A 26,114-nucleotide genomic window follows, 5' to 3' on the forward strand; every position below is an offset into this window, starting at 1 on the left:
GAATAGATAGGAGATAAATCCACTTTTGTTTCAATTATTCAAGCATTGATCGCTTAAAGGAATAATAGGAAAAATAATTATGCAGCCATCGAGTGTGTAGGAAGCTCCATTTAACTGATAGGATTATCGTGAAGACGCGTGAGGCAAGTTGGGAAAGTGGAAATAGATGGAAAAAGTTGGTCGGTCGTCTATTAGCCAATAACCTACATACGAAGAAAGTTGAACATCACGGCTCTGCTGGGATATCCGTGGTATAAATTAAAAAGGGTTTAATTCACCGCTTACTTCTTAGACACACACACACGCAAGGAGAGGAATAATCACGTGTTTCTTAATTTTGTAACGTTTGCTACGCGAATCTCGTTGCCTCTATAGACTCTTGCTCGCTCGATGAAAATTTTAACAACGAAATTATTCATAGAAAGTATAGAAAGTCGCAGTGAAACGTAATTTTCGAAATTTTGGTAAATTTAACGGAGCGTCTAAAATATAAAAAAAAGAAAACATTCACATTTATGAAAAAAATTTTGTTCAACTTCTTTGAATATTTTTAAATCGATATATTTTTAATCTTATGAAAAGTTATTCGAAAAATCTAAAAAAAGTATACGAGTCTAGTGCAAAAATCATTCATTATCATCCTTGAATTTTTTTTCAATTTTGAATATGTCATGTTAGTAAAGGATACGTATAAAAATATACATATGTTTTCTTTTTGCAAGAAAGTACGCAAACTGAACGGCATAATATAATTTTTTCGTCGTCAGATTAATCCTTTTTTGCGAGCGATCCTTTTTTGATTTAAGCTCGATTGGTACACGAATATTGCAGGCTGGGTGAAAGAAACGAGTAAGTAATTCGCTCGTAGTATTTGCGTAATGATATTTTCGCGTGCCAGTGACCGGGATATCAGTTAAACGAATCGGAATGCGATTAATCTCGGTATCGATTTTATGACGCGGAGCGGCGAACTTTGACTCACGTTGCGAAGGCAACCAGCATTTCAGCAAAATATACTATTAAACTCGTGCAATTGACTGTTTACTTTCGACGAGATTTTATCGAGATTAAAACGGAAACGTTTAAATTAACATTAAGTTCTTAAGCTCGCTAAATTATATTCAGTTAAATTTTTCTCTGATTTACGCGTAATTTTTTTCTATCTTGTAGCAAGTTTTAAAATATTTAATAAAACGTTTACGGTTTGAAGAAGGATTTAAAATTTCGCGTGACACACGATCATTATCGTAAAGCTTTGTATCCTTTTATTTGTATGTAAAGCCGTAAGTAAGCGCATAATGTTATGCATATTTACCGAGGGTTATAATCCAATCATGGATTTTCGAGAGCTTCCCGAAGGATTTGTTAAAGATAGACTCGCGATGAAATATATATCATACATTGTTTTTTATTTTACACAAATTTAAAAAAATTAATTTCTGTCATTTTATTCGAGTCTCGACGATATAAATTTTTCTCCATAGGAACGTCGATCAATTATAGAATTTTTAAATTAACGAGACATTTTTCTTAAAGTTTTTAATAAAGATACGTAAGATTCGCTTACAAATGCTTCTTAATACGTCGACAAAGCTCCCTTATGTATCCAATATCGGTACATCGTCGGTAACCTTCTTGATTTTGGCAGACGGTAAAGCTTGCAGAGCTTGCAAAGCTCTTTTACCGACATTATCGACTGCCAAAAAGCTCGGAATTTTCGTTGGAACGAGAACACTTGCAAGCTCAAGAGCACTGGCATACGCTTCAGTGCTTTCGTTGATAAAATAGAGAATCATGTTGAGATTATTTTCGTTCTCATCGATTGTCAATATCAATTTCTGTATTATAAATTTTTGAATAAAATCTTCAATATCTTCTGTCACTCATTTCCTTTCGTTTTAATCAAATTTTCTTTTTCAAAATTCATCTAACAACAAACATTTGTCGTAACATTTGAAACTTGAAACTTAAATTCAATCAAAACGTTGAAAACAAAATTGCAATCATCATCGTATTTTCCATTTGTGCATTATATATTTTGGCTTTTTTATATTGACATCGAGTAATGATTATTATTTCAATATCCAAATTATTTTATTTCAACGCTTATGGAAATTATACAAAAGCAATAAAACACAAATGAAACGAGTAATTATAATTTGAATCTCAATCTATTAAACAACTAGCATTATTAATAATCCAACTATTAATATAATTCATTAATAATCCAGCTGTAATACCATCAATTAATATTATTAATTAGCAGAATGAAATTTCTGCTTATTAAATTATTTACATTTATTTACTACGATAATTACGATCTGGTATACGTTATACCTACAATAATTTACAATTAGTTTCATAACTGAACACGAATAAATTTGTCTAATTCCATTGCCAAGCATTGCCAAGATCAAAATGTACGAGTAAAAACAACAAACAAACCGAAAAACCATTCTCGTACTCTTGCGCTAATAAACAAAACCGAAGGCAGAGTCCATTTAATATCATCATGACGATTTAAACATACAAATTCCGGAGGACGGAGATACTCAGTACGTCGGCGCACGTGTCAGTGACTCCATCGAGCGGATGAAGGACTTTCAACTCTCTGCCAAGGAAAATTTAACGCGCAAATAGCATCGATCCAAATGGTAACTTTTTCTTTAAACATCGGTATATTTATCATTTGTATAAACTAACATTATCATTAAATTCGAATACTAACAATCTATATACGTATAAATTTCTAATTTTGTATCAATAGAATTTCTTAAAGATTCCATTTTATTCCGTCCATTCGAAACTTCCAACTCGTTGCTTGTATTTTCTTGTACCTTTCTTAAATTTCTATAAATACAACAACTACAAGCATTCAGTTCATTCTCACGCATTACACGCAAATACAAGCATCGATTTTTCTTTTTTTCTTACGAATAAGAATACATCAATTCCTGATTTTTTTCTTTTGTTCAAAGTTTCGTGACGCCAGCACAGTGTTGTATCTGCCTGAGAACGACGAAAGACAATTGGCCCGTGTAAAATCCGATTTCTGTCCGATTACTTTGGCGTGTCGTCCAGCCTTTTTTTCTCCTGTGGGTGTTCCTGGGTGTCGGCCTGGCCGGAGGTCCATCAATTCCCTCAAACTCGGTTCATCGAACGAACGCAAGAGCTCGTCGATATGGGGGTGGTGGTTGGCCGGGTTGGAGATTGGCCGGAAAATGAAGCGGGAGAGGGGAGGGTTGGAGCTGGGCTGGGAGGGTGTCCATCGCGGGGATGGAGCATCACCGAGCAAAATGGACGGGGGATAGAGGCGCAAAAAGAGCGATGGTTAAAAGCCAGGCTTGAATTCCCATCGATCCTAAGTGGTGGAAAATTTTCGTGCTCGCTGGTACACGATTTTCGGGCCAATGAATATCGCGGTCAGGGTATAGGGTGTAAAGGAATCCGTCCGTTGCACGGACAACGTATGCTCGTTGGCTTGAGCCGGAGGGGGTGTGCATCTGTAATCTTGCCGCGGATTTATGCGTCCGCGTGTAATGCGGCATGATTTAAAAGGGTGGGAAGAAAAATTGCGTCGCGATCGACCAGATTCAGAATTGTTGATAATTAATTGAGCGAAGATATGTGTGCATCGTAAGTGTAATTAGAAGATATGTATTTTTAAAAGTGGGAAATTACAAGTGAAGATTAATTAAACGGTGTGCTCGTTAGTTTTAAATTTTCGTGTTAATCGAGACTAATGATTATGTCGGGATACGGCCGGTCTTTCAAAGGCAAATGAAGTGTGGAATAAGCGAGAGACAGGTATAAAACGCGGAATAAAAACGCGTACGGTCTGTTGACGATCTGTTTTTATAGGGTAACGGTTATGAGAGGAAAGAAATGGTCGTACACGTGCGCTATTAGTTTCATAAAATTTTCACGCGCGGCTCGGTGAATATCACGGACACCGCGCAGTTATAATAAAATATCTGGAATTGGATGAAGGAGGGTCGACGCAACGAGAAATGGAACGATTTTCATCCACGGATTCGTTGAATCCATTAAAAAAAAAAAATCTTGTCTTTTAAGTGTATAGGGAAAAAAAAAAAAAAAGAAGGAAATTAATTTGAGCTTTTCTAATGAGGGATATCGTAAATTTGCAAGTGCAGACGTATAATTAAACAGAAATTTTAATATATGTAATTAACGTATAATTAGACAGAAATTTTAATGGAATATATTTCGTTGAACGAAATTTCCTCTTTCATTTTGTTCTTTATTATTTTTTTATGATTAAAGAGCAAAATATCAGACGATGAATACTTTTAACAATGCAACAAATTTCTTATAAATATGGTCATATAATAATATAATAATATAATAACGTCTTATTGATTTCTTAGATAGATAGATTTAGTAATTCAGACTTTGAAATCAATCATTTTATTCCCCCAATTTTTTTTATATCCTCTTTTCTTTTATAACTTTTTGCCAATAAGCGATAAAAGAGGTTTTGCAAGATAAATCGTATTATAATATTAAAATGTTCCATGAATTTTTCCTTGATTTTCTTCACTGACAGAAATTAGAAATTTATTGATCTTTAATGCGAGCGTAATTAGCTGGAACAAGGAAGGCGGAAAAGTAATCGATAATTTCTTCCGTTCAACTTTTTTCTCCTATTTTCCTTACCTCCTTTCCCATTGTTCGATTACCTTAATTACCTTTAATTTCCGTTCCATTCGATCGGAACCTTTTTTTTTTCTTTCTTTTCTCTTTGCTTCCCTCTTACATTGTAACTTCTCTAAATTGGAATAATCCCTTCCCCTCAAGTCAACTTTTAAATCGTTTATCAGATTTCCTTTTTTCATTAAACAATTAACCTTTAAATTCGAGACACGAGTACGAATAAATCGGACACGAATTCGAAAAGAAAAGAAATCGCTTCGAATTTCGAAATATCCATGCCTATTACGCCAGCAATCGAGTTTCATCGAGAAAGAAATGAAAAGAAAGAGAAAGAGAGAGAGAAATAAAGAAAAAGAACGCCTCTTCAGCAATTCTTGCAAATATCACGAACCAACCGCGAGTTAGATTTATTCGAGGAGCAATGTAACGGGGTCGCGCGAACTGCCGCCAATTCTTCTCACTCTCTCAATCTTTATCCGGGTATAATGAAGACTCTCTATCTATTTACCTGGCCGCTTATCTCTGTTCCGATTATTTTCCCTTGTCGTCTTTGATTTACGATTCCGGGGCTATATTGTGTTTCGAGGTGGAACGCAGCCTCTTCCTCATGCATAATGCAGCGTCAGGATCAAAGAGCGTTTGGTGCAAGGCACCCGTGTACGTGTCTACGCCCCTACACGCGCGCCTCTCGGTTAAATCTGTATCTGTTGGTTAAATCGTACGCGTTGAAGCGAGGGAAAAAGTGGCATCGTTGAGGGAATCTGCGCGTGTCCATTCTCGAAACATTTGCCACGAATGATCCCCTTTGGAGGGGAGGATCTTAACGTTTTCACGAGGTCATTTTTTTTCACATCGGTAAGAAAAATTTGAATTTGATTTTTTTGTTAAAAATTGTAGAGAATTCTTTGTTGTAGTGTTTCGTAATTTGGCGGGTTACAAGTTTGGTTTGGTAACAAGTTCGTCAACTTGAGAACGATTGCTCAGAGTTTGGATTGACGTCGATTAAGAGAGTGAAATGATAAACGTTGTCGCGAAGATTTATGGAGAAATATCGGCGTACTTAACGATTAATTTATAATCCATTGATCGCACAAGAGGATAAAGCGAGAGGGTTCTCAATAATTTATATTTTCGATTAATTTTTAACGAAATTTATATTCTATTTCAGCAAATTGATCAAGATATCAAGGATATTTACGAGCGGTTTCGAACATAAATAAAAGCGCACAACTTACATGCCAGAAACGTTTGAACTATCTCGTGTACCATTATATTAAGCCCGGCGAAGCCACGAACGATCAAAGTTCCGGTAAAATATAGCTTAAGGGCTACAACTGGAGAGTGGCGGAGAAAACGTGACGTAATTCCTTCAATTTTTTATCTCGATTAAAAGAGAGAATTGTTTGAAATATTCTGTAAAGAAAAATTTTGCGATACTTTAGAAAATCCCCGCGAAACAAATTAATCACGATTTAAATCTCTTCATTGGTAATACAATTTGCGAGACAATGGATGATTGGACAACAATTTTCTCGATCGCGTTAATAGTTGGGAATTTTACATCGAATTAATTTAATCGAAACGAGGACAAATTGAAATTTGATTGAATGTTACGAAAGGGAAAGAAAAAGAAAGTGAGAGAAAGAGAAGGGAAATAGGATTTATGGATTAAAAATAACTACTCTACTCTAGGGAAATTCATGTGGTTTAGTTCGTTTCGAAATTTTAGATGCATAGAATTTTTTAGAAGCTTGTAACTACGAAACTTTGGCGCGCCTTTGACGCTTCCGGTTGTATTGTTGCCGCTCGTTCGTTCATGTACATGGCTATGGCCATTATTCTCTTTTCTATCCTCCCTCTCTCTCTTTCCCTCTCTCTTTCATTTCTATCCTCGGGTGGAATAAACTGCATCGATGAAAAAAAAAAAGCAGGTTCGAGCGCATCGATGCTTTTTAATTCAATTAATACTCGGTTTTATGGCGATCGGCCAATATTTTTTCCTTTTCATTTCGTTAATTTTAATGAACGATTGAAAAAATAGGGAATCTCGTATGAGACAACGGGTCAATAATTGACGTTGTTAAATCGGAAGCGAAGAAATCCGACGATGTCCCTGATTAAATTCGTAATAAATTCACTGGAAAACGTATTTTATTGAACGTGTTTTTCGTTCTACTTGCCATCGAACGACACGCTGTTCGCGAAATCGTCGACGACGAGATTACGTCGTGTTCCTATTATAAGCTTTCGTTTAATCTCGAATCGAATCCCCTTTGTATTCTCTTTCTCGTTTCTTTCTCTTTCTACGACGTGAATATGGAATATATTAAAGTTTCTCTTCTCAATTTTCATTTCTACGTTTAATTAGGTAATCATTAATATCCTGGGATCGATAGGGTCTCGTTTTTCGATCAACGTGATTTAACGAGACACGATTGAATAAGGATAGACGGTGTGGAAAAATTCAGAATGGAGAGTCGATGCTAGAAATTATCCAAGTTATCAAAGACGAAGAAACCGATAATTGCAGAGAGATCTTTTAGAAAAAGGTATTCTTGCGGAGAGATGATCGTTCTCGTAATTATCGATTTTCCATTTTCTTCCAAGTATTAAACGATTAATCTACGTTATTTTTAAAATATATTTTTCCTTTCCCCATCTTTATTTCCATACATTCTTCACAAAATATCTTTTGATTATTCTTTTTTTTTTCCTGTGTGTTTTTAAAGTTCTACAAATTTTCTTTTTTATTTGATTCGTCAGAGAAAAAAATGATCGTCATAGGCAAGTAATTTTCCCAGATAATTTTCGTTTCGTCCTTTTCACGAAAGTAGGTACAATTATCGTTATTGCTGCTATTGGTAATATCGTTACACTTGCACGAATGGTTTTCGCGTCCACTTTATTATACCTTCTCTCCGTATCAAGTTTTCGCACAGTAACATGCACACGTTTTCATACAGAACCTCGAAATTGTTCAGAACACCGAGAATGTATTACGGGCCTTTGTGTTCGTGCCATATGGCCTTAATCTTCTTCAGTATCGTAAACAAAGGATCTTGTCCCGTTACATTGTCGACCTATCAGGCTTTTTCATCCCTCGTCATACCGGCAAACTTTCACATGCTCCCCTTGTTTCGCGAATTTAGCCGTGGTAAGAAATTTGGTGAAATAACTGACACGATAACAATGAATTATTACACGTCTCTTTGCATCATGAATTCGTATTCAAACACTCGCCTCTTTAATAATACAACTTTATTTATAAAGTTGTGTTAAAATTGAATAATTCTATCAGATACGAAACAATAATTCCATCTCTGTTTTAGAATACAAGATGATTTATTTTCGAGAGAAAAATCCTTTTCTGAGTAATCGAAAATTTGCTCGAATAGAAAAAGAAACATTTCTCATCGACATCCCTTCGATCCAAAACGAAGATCGGTTTCTTTAATTAATATTATTATTAATAATTTCAAGGGATATCAAAGCTCTCTCGATCCCTAGTGATCATATTTCTCTTTCTCTCGCCATACGGGGCAAGCACGACATCCAAAACGAGTGGAACAGGGTAAGGACACCGATGAATTGATGTTCACAGGGAGAGCAATAAGGTCGGGCGAGATTTATACCGGTCCTTAAATCAGGCGCATCGCATTCTTCACGAGGATTGGCACGGAATCGACGTGGTCAGCCTCTCCATTCGATCAGTTGTAAAGTTTATTCGAATTTCCAGATTAGAAGATAGGGGAACGACGACGTCGAATCGTCCGTCACGAGAGCACGCGCTTGCACGGACGATAAAATACCAGGATTTTATGACCCTTCCCTTGTAACGAGCCCTTAATTTTCTCGAAATCCCGGCTGGATTATCTCCATAGTGTCCGTACGCACCATACGCGTCTATAATTCCTGTGCAATAAACAAGAAATATTTTGATTGCTAATTTTACGTAACTGCGCGACTGGAAAATTCGTGGAAAACGTTTGTCTTTACGTGGGATTAGTCGTGGACTTAATTCATTAACAGATAAGAGTTTCTTCTGGAAGAATGAGAAAGGTGTTTCGCGATATTGGGTAATATTTCTTTGAAATATTCAGTCAAATGGCGTCCATCTAGAAATAATCCAGAAGATTTAGATTAATCTTCTGAATTATTCTGTAAAGAATAATTATTAGTTATTCGAATTTGAATAAAATTAGGATACTTTTAATTTTTAATTTTTCTTTTTTTTAGAATTGTGGATTTCGACCAAGACAATAATATATTCGAAGATATCTCGAGATATAAAACCTTCTTTATTTAAGTACTTCGATTAATTTGAATAAGGCTTTAGATTAGAAGTTCGTGCAACGTTTTTACTGGATGTTAGCGTTTCATGAAATATTATTTGGTTTATTCTATGTAGAATTAATTGATTTTTCTTCTCCACTAGAAATAAAGTTAATTTCTTAATTTCATTTTAATAAACAAAATATAAGTGAATCGAATATCGTTTGCATAATGTTTGTAGGATGTTTTTACCTCATGCATAATTCGTCGTCAAAAGATATCGAATAATCAATTCGATTGATGTCATACTTGTGTGATATCATAATTTACTTTATTTTCATTTTGACTTTCATGCACTTCATTTGTGTGCATACAAATAAATTCTCCTGTATACAACATAATTTAGATTAATTTTTAGACAATAACTTTTTTGACCAATATTGAATAATGCATTTAATAATATTGGAAATAAAATTATTGGAACAAAAATTATCATATTTATTTTTATTAGCTTATCTTTAAAATCATTAGTTTTCAAAAATAAAAATCGTGCTCTTTTCGTTTCATAATGCACGGAGGAAAGGAAAGAATCCTCGATGATGTCGTTTTTGGACGAGGAGTTCTTCATAGTTACACACGCTTGACGCACACTCTTCTGTTAAATCTGAATTCACTTACGAGTGTGGATTCTCCGATAGAAAAATCGTATATCGGTACACGGTTGTAGCAATAAGTCGTTTCCATTTTTTGCGGTTCATCCAAGAGTAATGTCGAGCAGGTTGAACTCCTCGAGCAAGTTTTGTCATGGAGCCATGGCTGCTTCACAATGCCATATGCAACTCGAATTGATTTCGAATTCCTACAATTCGAAGCAGGAACTCTTCCACGATTCTGTGGATCCATACCGCTTCCTCTCGACGCGATATCTGTTGGGAAATTCGGCAACGCAGACAATGCTTTTGAATATGTATATTCATCATCGTTAACCATACGATTCCGTCTTGTTTTCGCCTGTAATAATGAAATTGAAATCGTGTACTGTTATTCGATACATGGGCTGAGCAAGAAAATGATAAGTGAAAATTTTCAGGAGGAAAGGCTATGGAAGCCGATTTGTTTCACATATAAAAATCAATGACAGAGTTTCGAGATATTGATCTTCGGTTTGTGGCAATTTTATAATTGATAGGAATATATAGAGGACGCGAAGAATAAGATAAGAAGAAATATATCTCACAAGAATGAGATTTTTTTCGATATTCGTGTAGTTATGGAATCAAATACGATACTTGTTTATTTTTTAATTTATATTTGTACATTGGTATCATTTTAATTAATTTATAATGTATACGTATTATTTGGAAGATTATTTTTGATTCTCTCTCTCTATATGCAGTTATTACTAATCAATGAATCAGGATTGTTTTCATTCTTTTTAACAAATTGAAACTTTAGAAAAGGAGAATCGATAATTTTGTGTGAAAAATTGTTGTAGTATTTCTCGAATTCTGCGTGTAAATTAATCGGGACAATAATCTATACAACTCAACCTCCTCCGATAATTTCGATTCGCATTGATTTCACAAGTAAAATTGCGCGTTGATTCAAAGCGAAGGGAGACAGGGTAATTTAATTAAGTTGTAAAACGCATTCGTGTATTTCAGTTTACATTTTGTGTAATTACCTGGTATAATCACAAATCCATAGTGTCGGTCAACTGTTCTATTAATTCATCGATGTCAAACTTTGTCTGAATTCGTTGCACTTTCAATTCGCGAAGCTATTAGCAAAATGTCGAGTGGATGAAAATTTGTAATCATTCACATCCATGTCACGAGCTATTTCCTCTAAAATTATTGCAAACATCGATCTTTTTTTTTTTTTTCTTTAAATTTGTGATACACGAAAGCCAATCATTTAAAATGAATTTTTGGGATGAATTTCAGAATGTGGTGATCTAAAAAATATATATCTTCAACAAATTCTTATGTATAAAATTGTATAAATGATATCCGCAATAACTTCAGAGAAAATATCTTGTTCTTAGCTTTTTGTGTATTCCAATATTTATAGAATATACTTTTATCACAGGTTAAACCGTAATTCAACAGGAAGAGCAAGAAAAGTGATTAAATTTAAGCTATTTGGTTGCAAGAGAAGTAATACCAAGAGAAGAAAACAACTTGAAATTAAACACATTCCCCCCATTCGACTTGATTTATTCTTCGAATAAATCTTCCCCATTTTCTCTCGATCTTCTAGACAATACCGTTAAGTGATTTTAATAGAATCTTCTTGCGTTTCATCGCGAGTGCAATCGGACGAACAATCGATCGCAAAATGTCCGCAGTTCCACGGAGAGACGATTTCGTGGATTTCATCCTCTCGTTTCTACGCATCGTACGTTCAGACATTTTTTTTTTTCTTTTTTTTTTTCGTTTTGTTTTTATCCTCAACGTGAAATTCTCTGGTCACGAGATCGGAAAACAAACGCAACTGCGAACGAATGAACGCATTGTCGTCTGTAACGATGTTTGAAAGCAAGGTATTCTGTCGAGAAAGAGGAGGAGTTGCATATTTGCAAAACGAATCTTTGGAAAACTGTCGATATCGCGGCAAGAAGAAGCGTATAATATAATAATTTTGTTATTAATGAACGAATATAAACGAGAATGAAACGAGAATTTCGATCAATGAAGGTGAAACTGAAAGGATATCTCGAGATTGGATTTCGAAGACGATTTCTCGATATTCGCAAAATTAATTTCGAAAAATTAAGTGTGTCAAACTTATGTTCACAATGTTAACAAGAAGTCCACGCGTGCAATTAAAGAAAATATCATGCTCGGTATTCGCGCTATAAATCTCACTTAAGGAAATCAATTTCCCACGGGGATAAGTTTGTTAACAGCTCGCTATTTCTTCGCTCGACGATATTCTTTGAGAGCAATTTGTTTGGAAGATAAATGGACGTTCATTCGATAATTGCAATTGGTGCTGTTCATAATTGAGTTTGAGAAATTATTTTCTGTGAAAGCTACGAAATTTACGACTTAATCTAGAATAAAAATTACATCACCATCCCCGTATATATTGAATCGTTCATTTTTATTAAAAATATTTATTGAATATTTTATTGAAAGAACAATCGTATTGTTTCGTATAAAAATTCTACAAGAAAAAGAAAAGAAGAACCGTGATGGACAAGAAGGGGAGAAAAAAGAAAATTCATTTAACCATAGCCAGGTTTCATCCCAGGATATACTTTCTCTTTTCACTCGACCTCGACGAAGGGAGAAAATATTTTTGGCCACAACGACTGTGTCTGTCGTATTCCAAAATCCTTTGGTTTCTCTCGTTTCGTGTCATCGTCGAGTTTCGAGTGGATGAGCCGTCTCGTGGAGCAGACTATCGTCAAATAGAGCCGACACGAGTGGCTCCTAACCAGCTTTCCAGCTTCGTTCCCGCGTCCTCCTCGGCGCCCCTTGACCCATGTGAACTCGAGTGACGCAGCATAAATTACAAAAGCTCGTAGACTTTCGTCGCCGAGGCACGAAGTTTAAGGCGGCTTCGCGAAAAGTTTGAATATCTAGGAATCTGACCCTCTTTTCTTCTTCTTCTTCTTCTTCTTCTTCTTCTTCTTCTTCTGTTTTTTTTATTTTTGTTTTTCTATTCTCCATACGATACGATTCTTCAACGCGATACGATTCTCTGGAGGGCGATCTTTGGTTGGAATATAGAAAACAGTGTCGAGAATCGTCAGAAGAAAAAATTTCTCTCGATAAAGTAACAAAAGAGAGATTTATTAATGATCAAGTTGATCGATATTAAATCTAAGGATAAAGTAAAATTTTTAACTTTGTGACAAATTTCGATATTTAATCTTTAATTGATACATGTTTAAGTAGCTACAATACAAGAATGAGATGTGCGAATAACATTGTAAAAGCGAGAAAAAGAATATTTTCATTGGGAAGTAACTACTTTCTGTGTTAACAAATAATCGATTGTAATTATTAATCGAATATTTCAATTACAACAATCATTGATTAAATATTGCGCTTATTATTTAATTTACAAGATCATTGAATTAATCGGATAAATTATCATGGAAAATGGAACGGAAGAGCTGTGAAGAATTCATAGAGTTTCGTTCGTATGGGGATTGTTCGTGTGATAGGATGGTTTGACCCGACGTTCGACAAACAGATAACGTTGACATTCGTAATGTATCATGCGAATATCGGTGGCATGCAGTGATAGAGTTGCAATGACGAATATTGCCAAATTCGTGCACCGTGAATATTCGATTCTCGTAAATCAATCGAAGATTCAACAATCATTCACACCACAACTAAATATCCTTGTTATTTTTTTTTCTTTTCTTTTTTTTTTTGTGCAATAATTCTTCAATGATATATTCGTTTCATTAATAACAGATGAGTTATTGTGGTTTTATAAAAATGTTTCGAATTATTAGGATCCTTGTTTTTGATATTTTGTTTCCCTGTTAAAGAGAGGGAAAATATTTGAAAAATAACGACGTATACGTGTCGAAAAATGAAAATTCTCATTTTACCACATAAACATTGGACAAACATTTAATTGATAGCCGTACGTACGGCTCGTGAAAATGAAATTTAATTTTGCACTTCGCGATATTTATATTTTTTAATCAATGATGAGATTGGGTAAATGATGTCAAATTTATTTTTACTCGGATGTAAAAATTATGGTTACAATGAATCCAGGTATATAATTGGTTTTGATTATCAGAGAAACAATTAATCCACTAGACATATTGATATTTATTGTACAACTGTCCGAAACACGTAACAAAAATTCGTAAAAAAAAAAAAGGATCAATATTAATAACGTTATACACTCGCGAACAATTTTGAAATAAATTCAGAAATATTGTGAAAATTTTCACAATATGTGAAACAAAAAGGAATCGAAATAGCTTTATAATGATTTATAATGATTAAAAGTTCCACTTACAAGAGTTCGACCGAGGTATTACTATTTCTCTTCCGCAAAGCAATAGCGTTTCATTAAATTCAAAGTATCTTAAATTATAAATTTTCACAGCGAGTGGAAGGAGAATGGATAAAATTTCAAATTTACAATGACTCTTGAATTATAGAAGATTCCTCTTAAGATATTTATACACGAGATTCGAATATTTCGTCAAACTAAATAATTTTGATTAACACGCATCTATATATATTTAAAATATTAAACACAATCGTCTAACGTCTTGTTAGAAAATCCCATCTTTATTTATATTCTATCATATTTCTTTCCAAGAACGTTTCATTAAAAGGATCTCGAGTTAGCTTCTTTCGAATCAAAGTGTCGAAAGAAAACACTCGTAAATATATTAAGAAATCGATCGCGTGCTACGAGGAACGAACGAGGAGAAATTAAACGAACGATAGAATGCACTTTCTTCGTTTATTTCTCGTTTTCACCGTCGCTGGGACGCACAAACTTGTAGGATATTAATAAAGTTCTGGGCCGGTAAAGCTAGACGGTATCCTTTTTCGTCTCTAAACCGGAGACTCTTTAAAAGTTACCCTTCAGGGAAATGAAATTCCTACGGATTCCAGAGGCTAAGAGCGACTAAGCATCGGTAACTAAGGAAACTCGTTAACGAAGGTATCTAAAAAAGTTTTGCAACCACACGAACCTTACCAACTGGATAACGGGCCTGATAAAGTGCGAGAGAAATCGTGCATTCCTTCGATCAAGATTCCTTTTCTCGAGATAAGTAATTTTTGCCAGTCGATTCGATCGAATTTATGAACAATCCCTTTCTTCGTTTGAAAAAAGAAAATTATTAATTCCGTTCTGCAATTCAAAGAATTCTCTCAGTTTCGAAAAATTGACTTATTCCAAGCATTTGTTTCATTTCTTTTTCAATTCAATTTTCTTACCTTCAGAACGTCTTGTTCCTCGTTTCGAGGTCCCGCCTATAAACTCTATCGTCTACCCCCTTTCGTAACACCGATTATTCAAAGACCGATACCGATCTTTCGTCCCTGAATTCCCCCCTGGAATTCCCCCCTGGAATTCACGCGGCTGAACGAACAAAATTAACAAGGATGTAGGAATTAGCGACGTATAGAACGGGGAACAGCAATCGGTCCACCCTTCACAGGAACGTAATGCCATAAGGGATGTTTGCGGGCGATAGTTTGCGGGCATCGTGGCAATTACTGATTATGCGGCCAATCGGCACGAGACAGGGGAATACCGACTACCACAGCTTGAGACGAGAGAATGATCGAGCGTGGCTTGCAGTTGCACGGATGCAACTGCCGTTGCACCTGCCAACCGTCGCATCTATTGTTGTATGTATGTACAGCCCAATGCACGGTCTAATGCGGTCACATTGGCGAAAATTACCGGCTCGATGCGATTTTGATGGAGATCGATGATGCGACCGAGGAATACGAGATCGAATGGAAAAATTTCGAGTATTTTTTCCTTTTTTTCTTTTTTTTTTTCTTTCTTTCTTTGATCAATTATCACGATTTTATTTTCTTTTCTTATTTTATTTTCGATTATCCGCTGCGCATGCTGGACGACATACGCACAAGTTTTTCCTGTTTGCAACGTGCGTTATTAGTTTATGAGTTTGTTGACCAACGATGTCCAGAGATTGTTGATTCTTTTATGGAATATAATTTTTGTCATAAATCGAAATATAAAATAATTATGTAATTATTCTTGTAGATATCTCGTTGAAGAAAGGTGCAGGGATGTATGAAATTTGGTAGCTCGTTAGGAGCCAATCGCGTCCGTGTACGGAGCAAACAATCACGGACATCTGGAGAATCAGAAGGGCAGCCTGAGTTCGCGTGGCAAACAATTATCGTGATTATTATGTTTGCGTCACGAGGCGAAAATTGAACAGTGCTCCGACACGTCTTAATTGCCTCGAAGAGAACTCGCGTTCAACGTAGTAATTAAAGCGGATATTCCAACGTACCAGGCATCGAATTATTTTAAAAAAACATTATTATAACATGCAAACGTTGTAAACGATCCTTCAAATTTCAGGAAAACAAGAAACGAGTGATAAAAATTACACGAAAAATAGAAATCTTCGTTATCCGAAAGAAATCGTGTATTCCTCCTCCTCTGTAATCAACAAGATCCTACTCTACTTTTCCTTCGTGTTTACTAGACGAATCACCAGAAGAAGATTCGAGTGTAAATAAAGCATCTGATCAATTCGATTCTCTGTCGAGAGAAACTCGTTCTCTTCGTTCTCTCAAGGAAATCGTCATCCACAGAATTTTATTCCGTCTCGATTGAAATTCGATTATTAATATTTCAGGAGGGGTAGAACGACTTTTGGTCGGAGGGGATTGGAGGGTGAAATTCCGACCGGTTGACCGCGGCTCGTCGTCTGTAATGACTTTTCTCGGGGACCGATTGCACTCGGTCGGCGGGGAGAACTAGAGGGAAGAATCAGCGGCGGCTGAAAGAGGGTAGGGGAGCAAGGTTGAGCAGCTAATTGAAAGTTCTGACCGGGGGTTGGAAAGTAGAGGCGTCGATGCCGCCACTGTAATTGGCCTGGCTATTATTAACGCCGTGGCGTGGCCACTTATTTTAATGGACTGTAGGCGCGCAAATCTCGGCTTCTCGCTCCCCTTTTCCTTGATCAACGGGATTCCCAGTCGATTGTCGCCCCGATACGTTCATTTGCCTAAGTGGGCTTCGGTGTTGCGCACAGGTGCGTGCATGCGTTTACCGATTCGACGTGCGTGCAACTTGGAGTATAAAGGATATTCTCGATGGATTAATTGGAAGCTCGAATGTTCCACGTTTGCAGTTTTCTTCGAGAAATAGTGAGTTATAAGATTGATTGAGCTTTCGAATCTCGTGTTTGGTTTTCGCCTCTGTCAGATAGAGAGGAAACGAATGAAATTTTCTTAGTATCGATCATCTTGTATTTTCGATACAAAGTAAATTCATTTGTTAAGCAATAGGCAATAGGATCAAGGGTAACCTAGGATTTTTCCATAAAAATGCAAAATTGTGCAAAATTGTTTTCGAATTTGAATAATATTTTGTATTAGTACATAAAAGAGAGAAAAAAGAAGATTTTGTAATAAAAATCCTAGGTATCCAGAAAGATATTCCAAAGATGAATTTCACAGCCAATGATGAATTTCATACGTTAATCCTCGTCTATTATTCATTCTCTACATCCACAGTTGCCACTAATTGTTCCATTTAAAAGCTTCTTTAATAAATCATCGCCACTGTAAAGTAAAACCGTAAAGCGAGCGCGATTTTATTTCGGAAAAATGAAATGGAATATATAATAGAGAAAAACGGAAACTTGATAAGTCAGGTTGGGAATTTTGGAAATGCTCTGACCGGAGCAGAGAGATCAAGGCAATCAGAAGTTTGCTCATTTCGCGAAGTAAAGTGGGAGGTGTTGGTCGTGGCAGGTGGTGGCCGAATACCGATATCCTTCGAACGATTCCGCGCGACCGCAACCGATCTCGCTAAGTGTTCTCGGAATTCCACTCGATGGTCGCATTCTGAACGTCCTGCGGGAAAGTCCGTGGCTGCCTTCTGTCACCTAAATCAATTAAATATCTCGCGGTGTTAGCCTTTCTCGCCACGCCCCGCCGCTCTTCGCGTTCAAAATAGTTCGCGTTTACTCGGAAGACGGATGCCGCAACGTGCCGCCGGGCATTATAAATTGAAAATGGATCAGGGCTACGTGTTCGTTTAACCGTTCGTAATACCTTTTCCACGATGTGTGAGCACGATTATTAATTATTTTCCTATCCATCGATTTCACCGATCATGCCCGATGATACGTTTAAATACCGATATCCACCATTATCGCTGCTTTGATTCATTTTCAACGTAACATTTGGATTATTCGCTGCAACACCAAACGGTCGAAAAGCTCGGAAACGCACCGTTGAAACGCGAATCATTTGCATTTCGCGATAGCGACGGTGTTGTTACGATTTATAGACGATCCTCTCTAACGATTTCTCTACTGAGCTATTGTTCGATAACGATAATCGTTATTACGAGCTTTTAACCGCCATTCCTTTTGTTCCTGCCCTTAATCGATGATTAATTATTTCGTTTATCGCTCCTCGATCTTCCTTTTTTACGAGTTTTATTAAGTTTCGTACGCCTTCCTATTGTTGTATTTTGAAGATTTTTTTTTCATGGTTTCGATCGATTATATTGCGATTCCAATATTTTCCGTTAATCATAATACGGCCAGCGGTCGAAAAATTACCAAATAACGCGAGACAATTTCGAAACGAGATGGTAGAAATATCGTTTTGTTCGATATACCGTCGAAACGAACTCGTATTGTTCCATAAACCACCCCTTGTACGCTTTATTCGCGAGCCACGACGGAATCTCCGTGCATTGTTATCGTTATCGCGTGCACGCACAAATGATGTCGGAGGAACCTTGATGAAACGATGGGTTATTATCGATATTGTTCCTCGTCGATTTCGAGCGATTAAAAAGTAACCTAGATTATTAGGACTGTTAAAATTACTCGCTCATCGCCGTTTATCGAGTTTGTTAAATATACGTGTATACATTGATCTCTAAAATAACAACAATCATCTCTTTTGTCCCCATCGAATATAAAATATTCAATAGGAGTCGTGCGGTATATACGTGAATTATTTATAACGCAAAATTCGCGACAATATTAAATCTACATGAATGATAAAATTCTTCGTATACGTATTGAATTAATCTTCCAATAATTCATAAATTAATTACTATTATGTAAAAAAAAAAAAAAAAGAATCAACGTTTCAAACGAGAATTGAATGCATTTTTAAGCACATATACACCCTATATTTTTTTCATACACCTCATCGATGTCGAGTTACGAAACCACTCGAAAACTCTCCAATAAAGTAGCAATTAATTTCCCTTTCGCCACTCGAATTTACCATCGATTTGCCGCGCAAGCAACCGAGCTTCTGAATATGCAAAAATATCCCTCCCTCCCCAACTTGTTTCATCGCGGCACCCGGTTCAAAAATAACAGATGATTTCGCGAGCGCGTCATAAATCCAACTAGGGATCGGCCCCCTTAACAAGATATATTACTCACGATCGTCCAAATACCGCGAGAATATGCAAAACTCCGCATTTATTCATTCCACAAATTCCGGCTATCATCTTGCAAAAAAAAAAAAAAAAAAAGAAAAAGGAGAGAAAGAAAAAAAAAACCTAAACGTATCCACGCTCTAAATCGCGATTTAATCTCCCTCAATCACAGACCGAAAACCTTCGATTTTTCTTGAAAAAATTAAAACCTCGAATTAACGCAATACTCGTGAATGGAAACGTTATCTAAACGCTCTTTTGTCCCTTCTGTTATACATTTTTTTGAAATTACAGAACAAGGATAAGTACGACACAGGAAGAACTTGAATTCTTAACCGAACGATCAACAGCGCGCATAATGGCGGCGTGGCATTCGATTTGAGAGCGATCCGTGTAAACAGCTCGTTTAATCAGATCAGATGTACACGCGACGCTGTCTAAAGTCGTGAAACGCCCCGTGGTATTGCTCATTAAAGGGAAGAAGGGTGGAACGATAGTGCCGACGCAGGATATCCACGACGACACGGTCGACTATCGCTAGGCACACCTGTCAGCCGAGGAATCAAGTCGTTTGTTACGTTAATTGCTCTCTCGTGTCGCATGCATTAGAGCGGCGATCTTTCACGGTTTACTACCTGTTCTTCGCTTCGTTGATCCGTGAACCTGCCACCCGTGCCCCTTTATGCTTTGTGTGTACATGTTGGGTTGGAATATTTGATCGAGATGATCGATCGGACGGCAATTAACATCGTGCACGTGTTCTTAAGAACATCTAATTAATCATTAGAGATTAGAGAAGAGGAACAGAAAGGGAAGAGGAAAGGGTGTCGCTTTAAAATTGACTTTTGATGAGGATTTTTCTTTCGTTCAGTTTGTTCTTGATTTGCTATGCGATTCTATTTTTAATTTTTCGAGACATGTTCTTGGTTATTCTCCAATAATAGAAAATAAGAGTAGAGTTAATAAAAGAAAGTCGCAATTTTAGAAAAGGAAATTAAAAGAATTCGAGTAGGATTGAACTTTTTTTTTTTTGAATTGTGCAAGATAGTTTAGCTCGTTAAAAACAGCAAGACTTATACAATTAAACAGGTTAATTATAGTTAAAAGAAACGTATACAAAATGTATTTGTAATCTCTTTATTTCCTTAACGCATCTATAAAATTCTTTCTATCTTCGAACAGCTTCGTTCTTTCGCATCTTTATTGATTGTCCATTAATTGGTGAACGTATTAATTGACTGCTTCTTTCTTTCGGGCTTACGATTCATTCTTAAACTCTACGCCTTGCTATGGGTAACCGATACGTTCTAACTCCATTGTTCCCTAATTAAAAATTCCAATACCCGTTATCTCTAATCACAAGATCCGCGTAGAAAAATTTACTTGATGCAATCTTTCGTCTCGTTTAGAATCTTGTGCAAATCGTTGAGGGCTTCCGTTTGAGCGTCCGCGTGGCATTTCACAGCTTCCTTCAACTGTTTCAGAATCGAGACCTCGGCGTTTTTAACGGTGGTTTCCAGTTGCCGTGAGATCTGTTTCCTCTCTTTCATAGCGTTTTTCGTCTCCTTCGCCACGCACTTAACAAACTCGTTCGTCTCCAAACAGTCCTTCAGAATTTGTTTCATCGAGCTCTTGATGGCCTTCACCGTTTTCAACTGCTCGTCGCACTTCGTCTTCGCGGCCTGGAACCCAATCACGGCCTTCTCGTTGCAGATTTTTACCTTCTCGTCGTATTTCGCTTTCACGTCCCGAAGATTCTCCACCTTACCCTCCGAGCACACCTGCAACAAGTTTATCTCGGCGTCTGATTTGACGCGGTTCGAAGAGATTCACAAGCGTATTACAAATTCGAAGTAGAATCTCCATGAAAATAAGGTAAACGATAATTGAATTCTTTCTTTGTCTCTCACTTGAGTTTAAATTCTTTGCTATCGTAATTCTTTCCAATCTCGTTATTATTAATAGCACGATGGGATCTAGTTCGATAGGTATTTTAATTAAATTCAATTCGATAAATTATTATATACACGGCAAACAGAATTGTTGTAATTTTATATATTCGTAAAGAAATAATTTTTTCGATTTACAATGTGGACCATTTTTGGGAATTCATTCGTACAGATAATCTCGAGCCTTGTTCGAACTCGGTTCCCATCGTTACACGATAATTTTAATTGAATTACTCGTCAATCATGATCGATGATACCTTTATAGTTTGTCGAATAACCTCCTCGACCTTTTTTATCTCCTGCCTTAAGAGTTCCTCGTTCTTCTTCATCAACTCGCTCAGTTCTTTGGCAGTTTTCGAGAGCAGCTCCGACACTTCTTTCATCTTCTTCTCGATGTCCATTCTCGTTTGTGGAATGATAGAGGTAAAAGCGTCGATCGAAGCTTTTCTTATATCCTTGTAGCTTTTACCACGTCTCGATATCACGTTCACCTTCGAACCATAAAAATTAAAAATTACTCTCTCTCTCTCTCTCTGTCTCTGTCTCTTTCTCTATTCCTCTTCTCTCTTCGATTTCGTTAGAAAGAGAATCCTTACGTAATCTATCCTCTGCCCCGACTTCTCCCCCATAATATATTCCACGTATTTTGCAATTCATACTCACCATTGCGTCTCGCGCGTACCTCGAAGCGTGATTCGCTCGGAGCAACTGTTTAAACATTCTACCATACATTCTAACATTTTCTTCCTCGATATTACGTTACCACATCTCTAAGGATACTCTTACAATTTGCTTCTTCGTCGATCTTGGAGGAATTGAATTTGCGGGTGAAAAAGGGACGGTGAAACCGCGCGTTAAATTGAAACGTTCCCCTCCCCCCCCCCTTTTTAGTATTCTTACACGCGCGAGACGCAATTCCTCGTGCTCGTTCCCTCTCCCATGATATTCCACATTTTTCACGAGGATTATTTGTCTCCAGGTGATTGGGGGGGCGAGTTGGAATCGGGGAGGGAAACGTTTGGAAATTTCATTAGCGGGAGGAATTTCATTAACTGAAATCCATCCGCGACGAAACGATATAGAGAGGTATCGAAAGGGGGGGAAAGGAGTTCAACTTCAGTCGATAGAATAATTCACGAGGGCGGAGGACGTTCGCGCTATTTATCGGTCTTGACAATTTTTTTCGAGAGAAGGAGCGTGACTCGGTTGAGGAATTATTTATTTTCGTCTCATATCGGGGGACTCGTGTCGAGGCTCGAAGGTGGAGGAGGCGAGCCCGAGAGCACGATCGTGGACGAAACGACGAAGTGAGAAATTCAGAGGGTGATATATTAAAGTGGTCGAACTCGTGATCATAAACAACACGGGTTAAGAAAGATTTCACGAGGAGGAGGAGGATTGGTACATCCGTGAGAGATTCTTCGGGGAAAAGATGTAAAACAAGAAATTTAAATAATATTGGTGCATGGTCGTAAAGCGAGTTGTTCAGTTTCAGGAAGGATGAAAAACAAATATCTTTATTATTATGCTGGTTGAAACTTAATTTTGTTTTCACACCAAAAATTTCTTATTAGTATATTCAAGGAGTAAAATGAGAAAAATGGTTAGTTAAAGTCTGTCGTGTTAAAGGATAGGTTAACCTTCAATTCGATGACACGACGTCAATTCGAGGGATCTGAAATTAGAAAGAATTATTTCATTTATATATAATTACTTTTTATTTATTATCTGATTTTTATTATATCGAGGTATTTTCCAAAAATGTTGTGGCTTATTATTTTCTTGTTACTCAGTATTTTATATTAGTTTTGTTATTATATATTGCTTTTGTATTGTTTTCTTGATATTTATAATTATATTAAAACGTGTAGAGTAATATCAAATTATATTATCAAATTATAATGATAAAAATACCAATACAAATATTCGATAAAAAGGAAAATAATAATTCTCAAAAGATTCAAAAAGATCTTCTTTATGGGACTTAAAGACTAGTTCAGTTTAAAGTAATTATGAAAAAAAAGAAAGAAAGAAAGAAAGAAAGAAAGAAAGAAACAATAACATGTTTTTTATACAATCGATTCTTCGTTGAATTATGAAGTACGTAGCATAAAATATTCAATTAAATTCATAAGGAATATGAATAGTCAAATGATTTCAATTGAAGGTTAAACATCTATTGGATTGTAGTCCAATTAATTTGTTGTCATTTCGAAACACAATCTTTTTATCCTTCTTATCAACTGCTTTATATAACACACTCTAAATAATTATATAAAAAAAACATAATTAAGAATGTTCATCATTTGTTCCTTCGTAGCTCTTAAACAGATGCCCTCATTGACACTTTGCCCATCGAGTTCGTATAATTTTCAAATGACAATCTTGTGGAACATGATAAAGTTTCATGGTAAAGGCATCATCGTAGAAGAATCTCCTTTTTGGGGAACGTCGTGAAACCGCGGAGGAATTCCTTAAAAAGGAGCGAATCGTTGAAAAAATTTTCGGTAAAAGACAAGAGTCCTCGTTCTTTTACCACTCATACCAATCCTTAATCCTAAATTTCAAATTTTCAATTCATCGATTAAGCGGAGAAAAATATTCGGCGATATGGGTAATTGTATCGAGAAAGAAACGGAAAATTTTTTGGCGCTGATGGGTCCACGAGCGGACACTACACCTTTGAAGGAGGGTGAAGAGTGCATAATTTTTCTGATAGGTGGCCCTGGTGTCGGGAAAAGTACGTTGGCTAAAAAATTGTCCTCCCAGTATAATTTGAAGCTGATATCTGTGACAAATATATTACGCGAAGAGGTCAATAAACAAACAGATAGAGGAAATTTTTTCAAGTCCTACATGCAAAAAGGTAACATCGTACCGGCTGAGTTTATCGTTCAACTGGTGGTGCGGGAAATGCTAAAAAATCCGACTACGATTGGTTATCTAGTTGTTGGTTTCCCACGGGATAAGAAACAGGTTATTCATTAGATTACTTTGATTAGACGTTTCTCAACCCTTTCATAGCGCGATAACCTTATGCATTATTCGTGTAATAAAATCGTAATCCAAATTATGTAAAGAAATTTGATAGATCGTGATCCTGATAAATATGTCAATTCATAATTCGGTATATCGCGATTTAAATATTATTATCATTTGTACTGCTATCATTTTTAGATAACTGAGAGGTTGATGTACGTATTATATTAATAAATATAATTATAATATATTTAAGTGCAGTTAGGATATGTTACTTGGAATAATCGAGTAATTCGATTGATTAATGTTTCCTACTCCTATTGAAAATTGAATTGCGACTTATGGGTTAAGAAACGTAATTGAATTTTGAAAGAAGTTTTATCTCGTTTCATTTTTTTTTTTTTTAATTTATAATGAAACGATGCATATTGTAAAAAATATGAGAAATATGGAGAGATTAATCGATTAACAGGCTGTGTTATTCAATTCGGAAGTAAGGCAGCCCGATTTGTTAATAAATTTGTATGCAAGAAGAGTTATTCTTCAAGATCGAATGTCAAAACGTGCCACTACCACGATGAGATTCGACGATACCGACGAGGCTGTTGTCAATCGTATAATACACTATTTCGCAAATGTGAAAAGTGCGACAATGCCTAACAAACGTGTAATGAAGATTATTGACGCGGAGAGAAACATAGAGGAAGTGTATAAAGACGTGTGTAAATTTGTAGAGGAAGTTTTACCGAAGTAATTAATAATTAAATATTAATAATTAATTGATTAACTCTGATCAAACATACTATTTTACTTATTTTTAATATTTATTTACAGAGAAAATAATACCTAAAATCTTTAGATAATTCTTCTAGACTCTGCAAAGAAGAACTTTCTACGAAGTTTGTACGAGCTTCCTTAACTTTATTTAAAGGATAAAAGATATATGAAATTTCAAACATTAAATGAAAATATTAAAATATCATAATATTTTATCTCGGAGAAAATTCTAAATAGAATGTTGTACATGTAAATATATTTATTTATAAGTAGTAAATATATTATTTATAAATATATTATAAGTAGTATATAAACATTATAACTTGTTAATTAATTAAATTTGTACATAGATTAGCAATAATTATTTCTAAGATCTATCTTGATCATAGTTTCGAATTTAATATATTCATATATTTTGTAAAACTGCAGAAAATAATCTCATCGATATAATCGTTGTCTATTTATTGAAAATAACAAGTTGCAGAGGTTTCGCGTAAAAGGAAGATCTAGTTGGGCCACGATACATCTGGAATATCGAAACGAAAGAGGAGAGAAAAGGAAGAAGAAGTTGTGTAGCTTGGTCGCATTTCAGAGTTGCACGATCTCCTCGATTAAAAAGATTTTCAATTTTTCTGGAAACACGTGCAGAATAATCGACGTCCTGTCGTGTCCAGGCCTCCTCCCATTTTGACTTTCCATCCTTGCTCCTGATGGAGCCGAGGCTAACCGGAAATTACCAGCAGCTTACTACCCCCCTCCCCCTTCCAATGGATTCAAGCATATTTTCCACGATGCTGCCACTCTTAACACGGTTATCCAGATTATTCCCATTGCGAAATCTATTTCTCTTTCTCTCCACTCCCTCCAATCCCCCCTCATCCAATGTCCAACTTTCCAATAACTTCCATGCGTCGTGCTTTAACGTTGGGACGATATTTCGCCTCAATTGCAATAGTTGGAACAGCTGACACTTAAAGGGCGTATCCAATGAACAAACTTTCTTTTCGCATTATCGCAAACTTTTCGGTTACCTCTGGAAAACTCGAGACATTTCTCCTCCTATCCCTCCGCTCGGTCGTTGCTTTAATTTTTTCCCGGATACGCGAACGGAATTATCCACGGCACCATTCCCTTGGCGACTGTCCGCCGCTTCGAATGTTTCTCCCTATAATTTTTAAACCGTATCGCGGCTGATATTACGCCTCTATGAAATCTAACGAGAACTTATTTTACTTGAAAGTTAAAACGAGCACGTATGGAGGGGCTCGTGTTGAGTCACGTCATAAAACCATGGAATTTCTTTTTCTATTAAAAAAAAAAAAAAAAAAAAAA

General features: G+C 36.1%; 2 protein-coding genes across 5 annotated transcripts in view; both read left to right on the forward strand.

Moving 5' to 3' along the window:
- Positions 1 to 26,114, forward strand: part of LOC102674375 — a 234,505-nt gene that overhangs the window by 86,953 nt on the left and 121,438 nt on the right. The window contains exon 4 of one of the 4 annotated variants that reach the window (XM_031514918.1): positions 20,791 to 20,959. The exons of the other annotated variants lie outside the window; for them this stretch is intronic. Coding sequence (XP_031370778.1) covers positions 20,791 to 20,885 — 95 coding nt within the window. The 3' untranslated portion in view covers positions 20,886 to 20,959. Of the gene's footprint in view, positions 1 to 20,790; positions 20,960 to 26,114 lie in introns of those variants that run through there. 4 annotated transcript variants of the gene reach the window in all.
- LOC102673234 (adenylate kinase isoenzyme 1-like) lies at positions 23,003 to 24,097 on the forward strand. The gene has a single exon (XM_006608943.2). The coding sequence runs from the start codon at positions 23,637 to 23,639 to the stop codon at positions 24,012 to 24,014; it is 378 nt and encodes a 125-aa protein (XP_006609006.1). The 5' UTR covers positions 23,003 to 23,636; the 3' UTR covers positions 24,015 to 24,097.

This window comes from Apis dorsata, unplaced genomic scaffold, assembly GCF_000469605.1.
Source record: "Apis dorsata unplaced genomic scaffold, Apis dorsata 1.3 scaffold_50, whole genome shotgun sequence".
In the NCBI taxonomy this organism is placed as follows: Eukaryota; Metazoa; Arthropoda; class Insecta; order Hymenoptera; family Apidae; genus Apis; species Apis dorsata.

Bases quoted from the DNA above. Each gene is read 5' to 3' on its own strand.
- LOC102673234 (XM_006608943.2), top strand. From the start codon at position 23,637: ATGGGTAATTGTATCGAGAAAGAAACGGAAAATTTTTTGGCGCTGATG.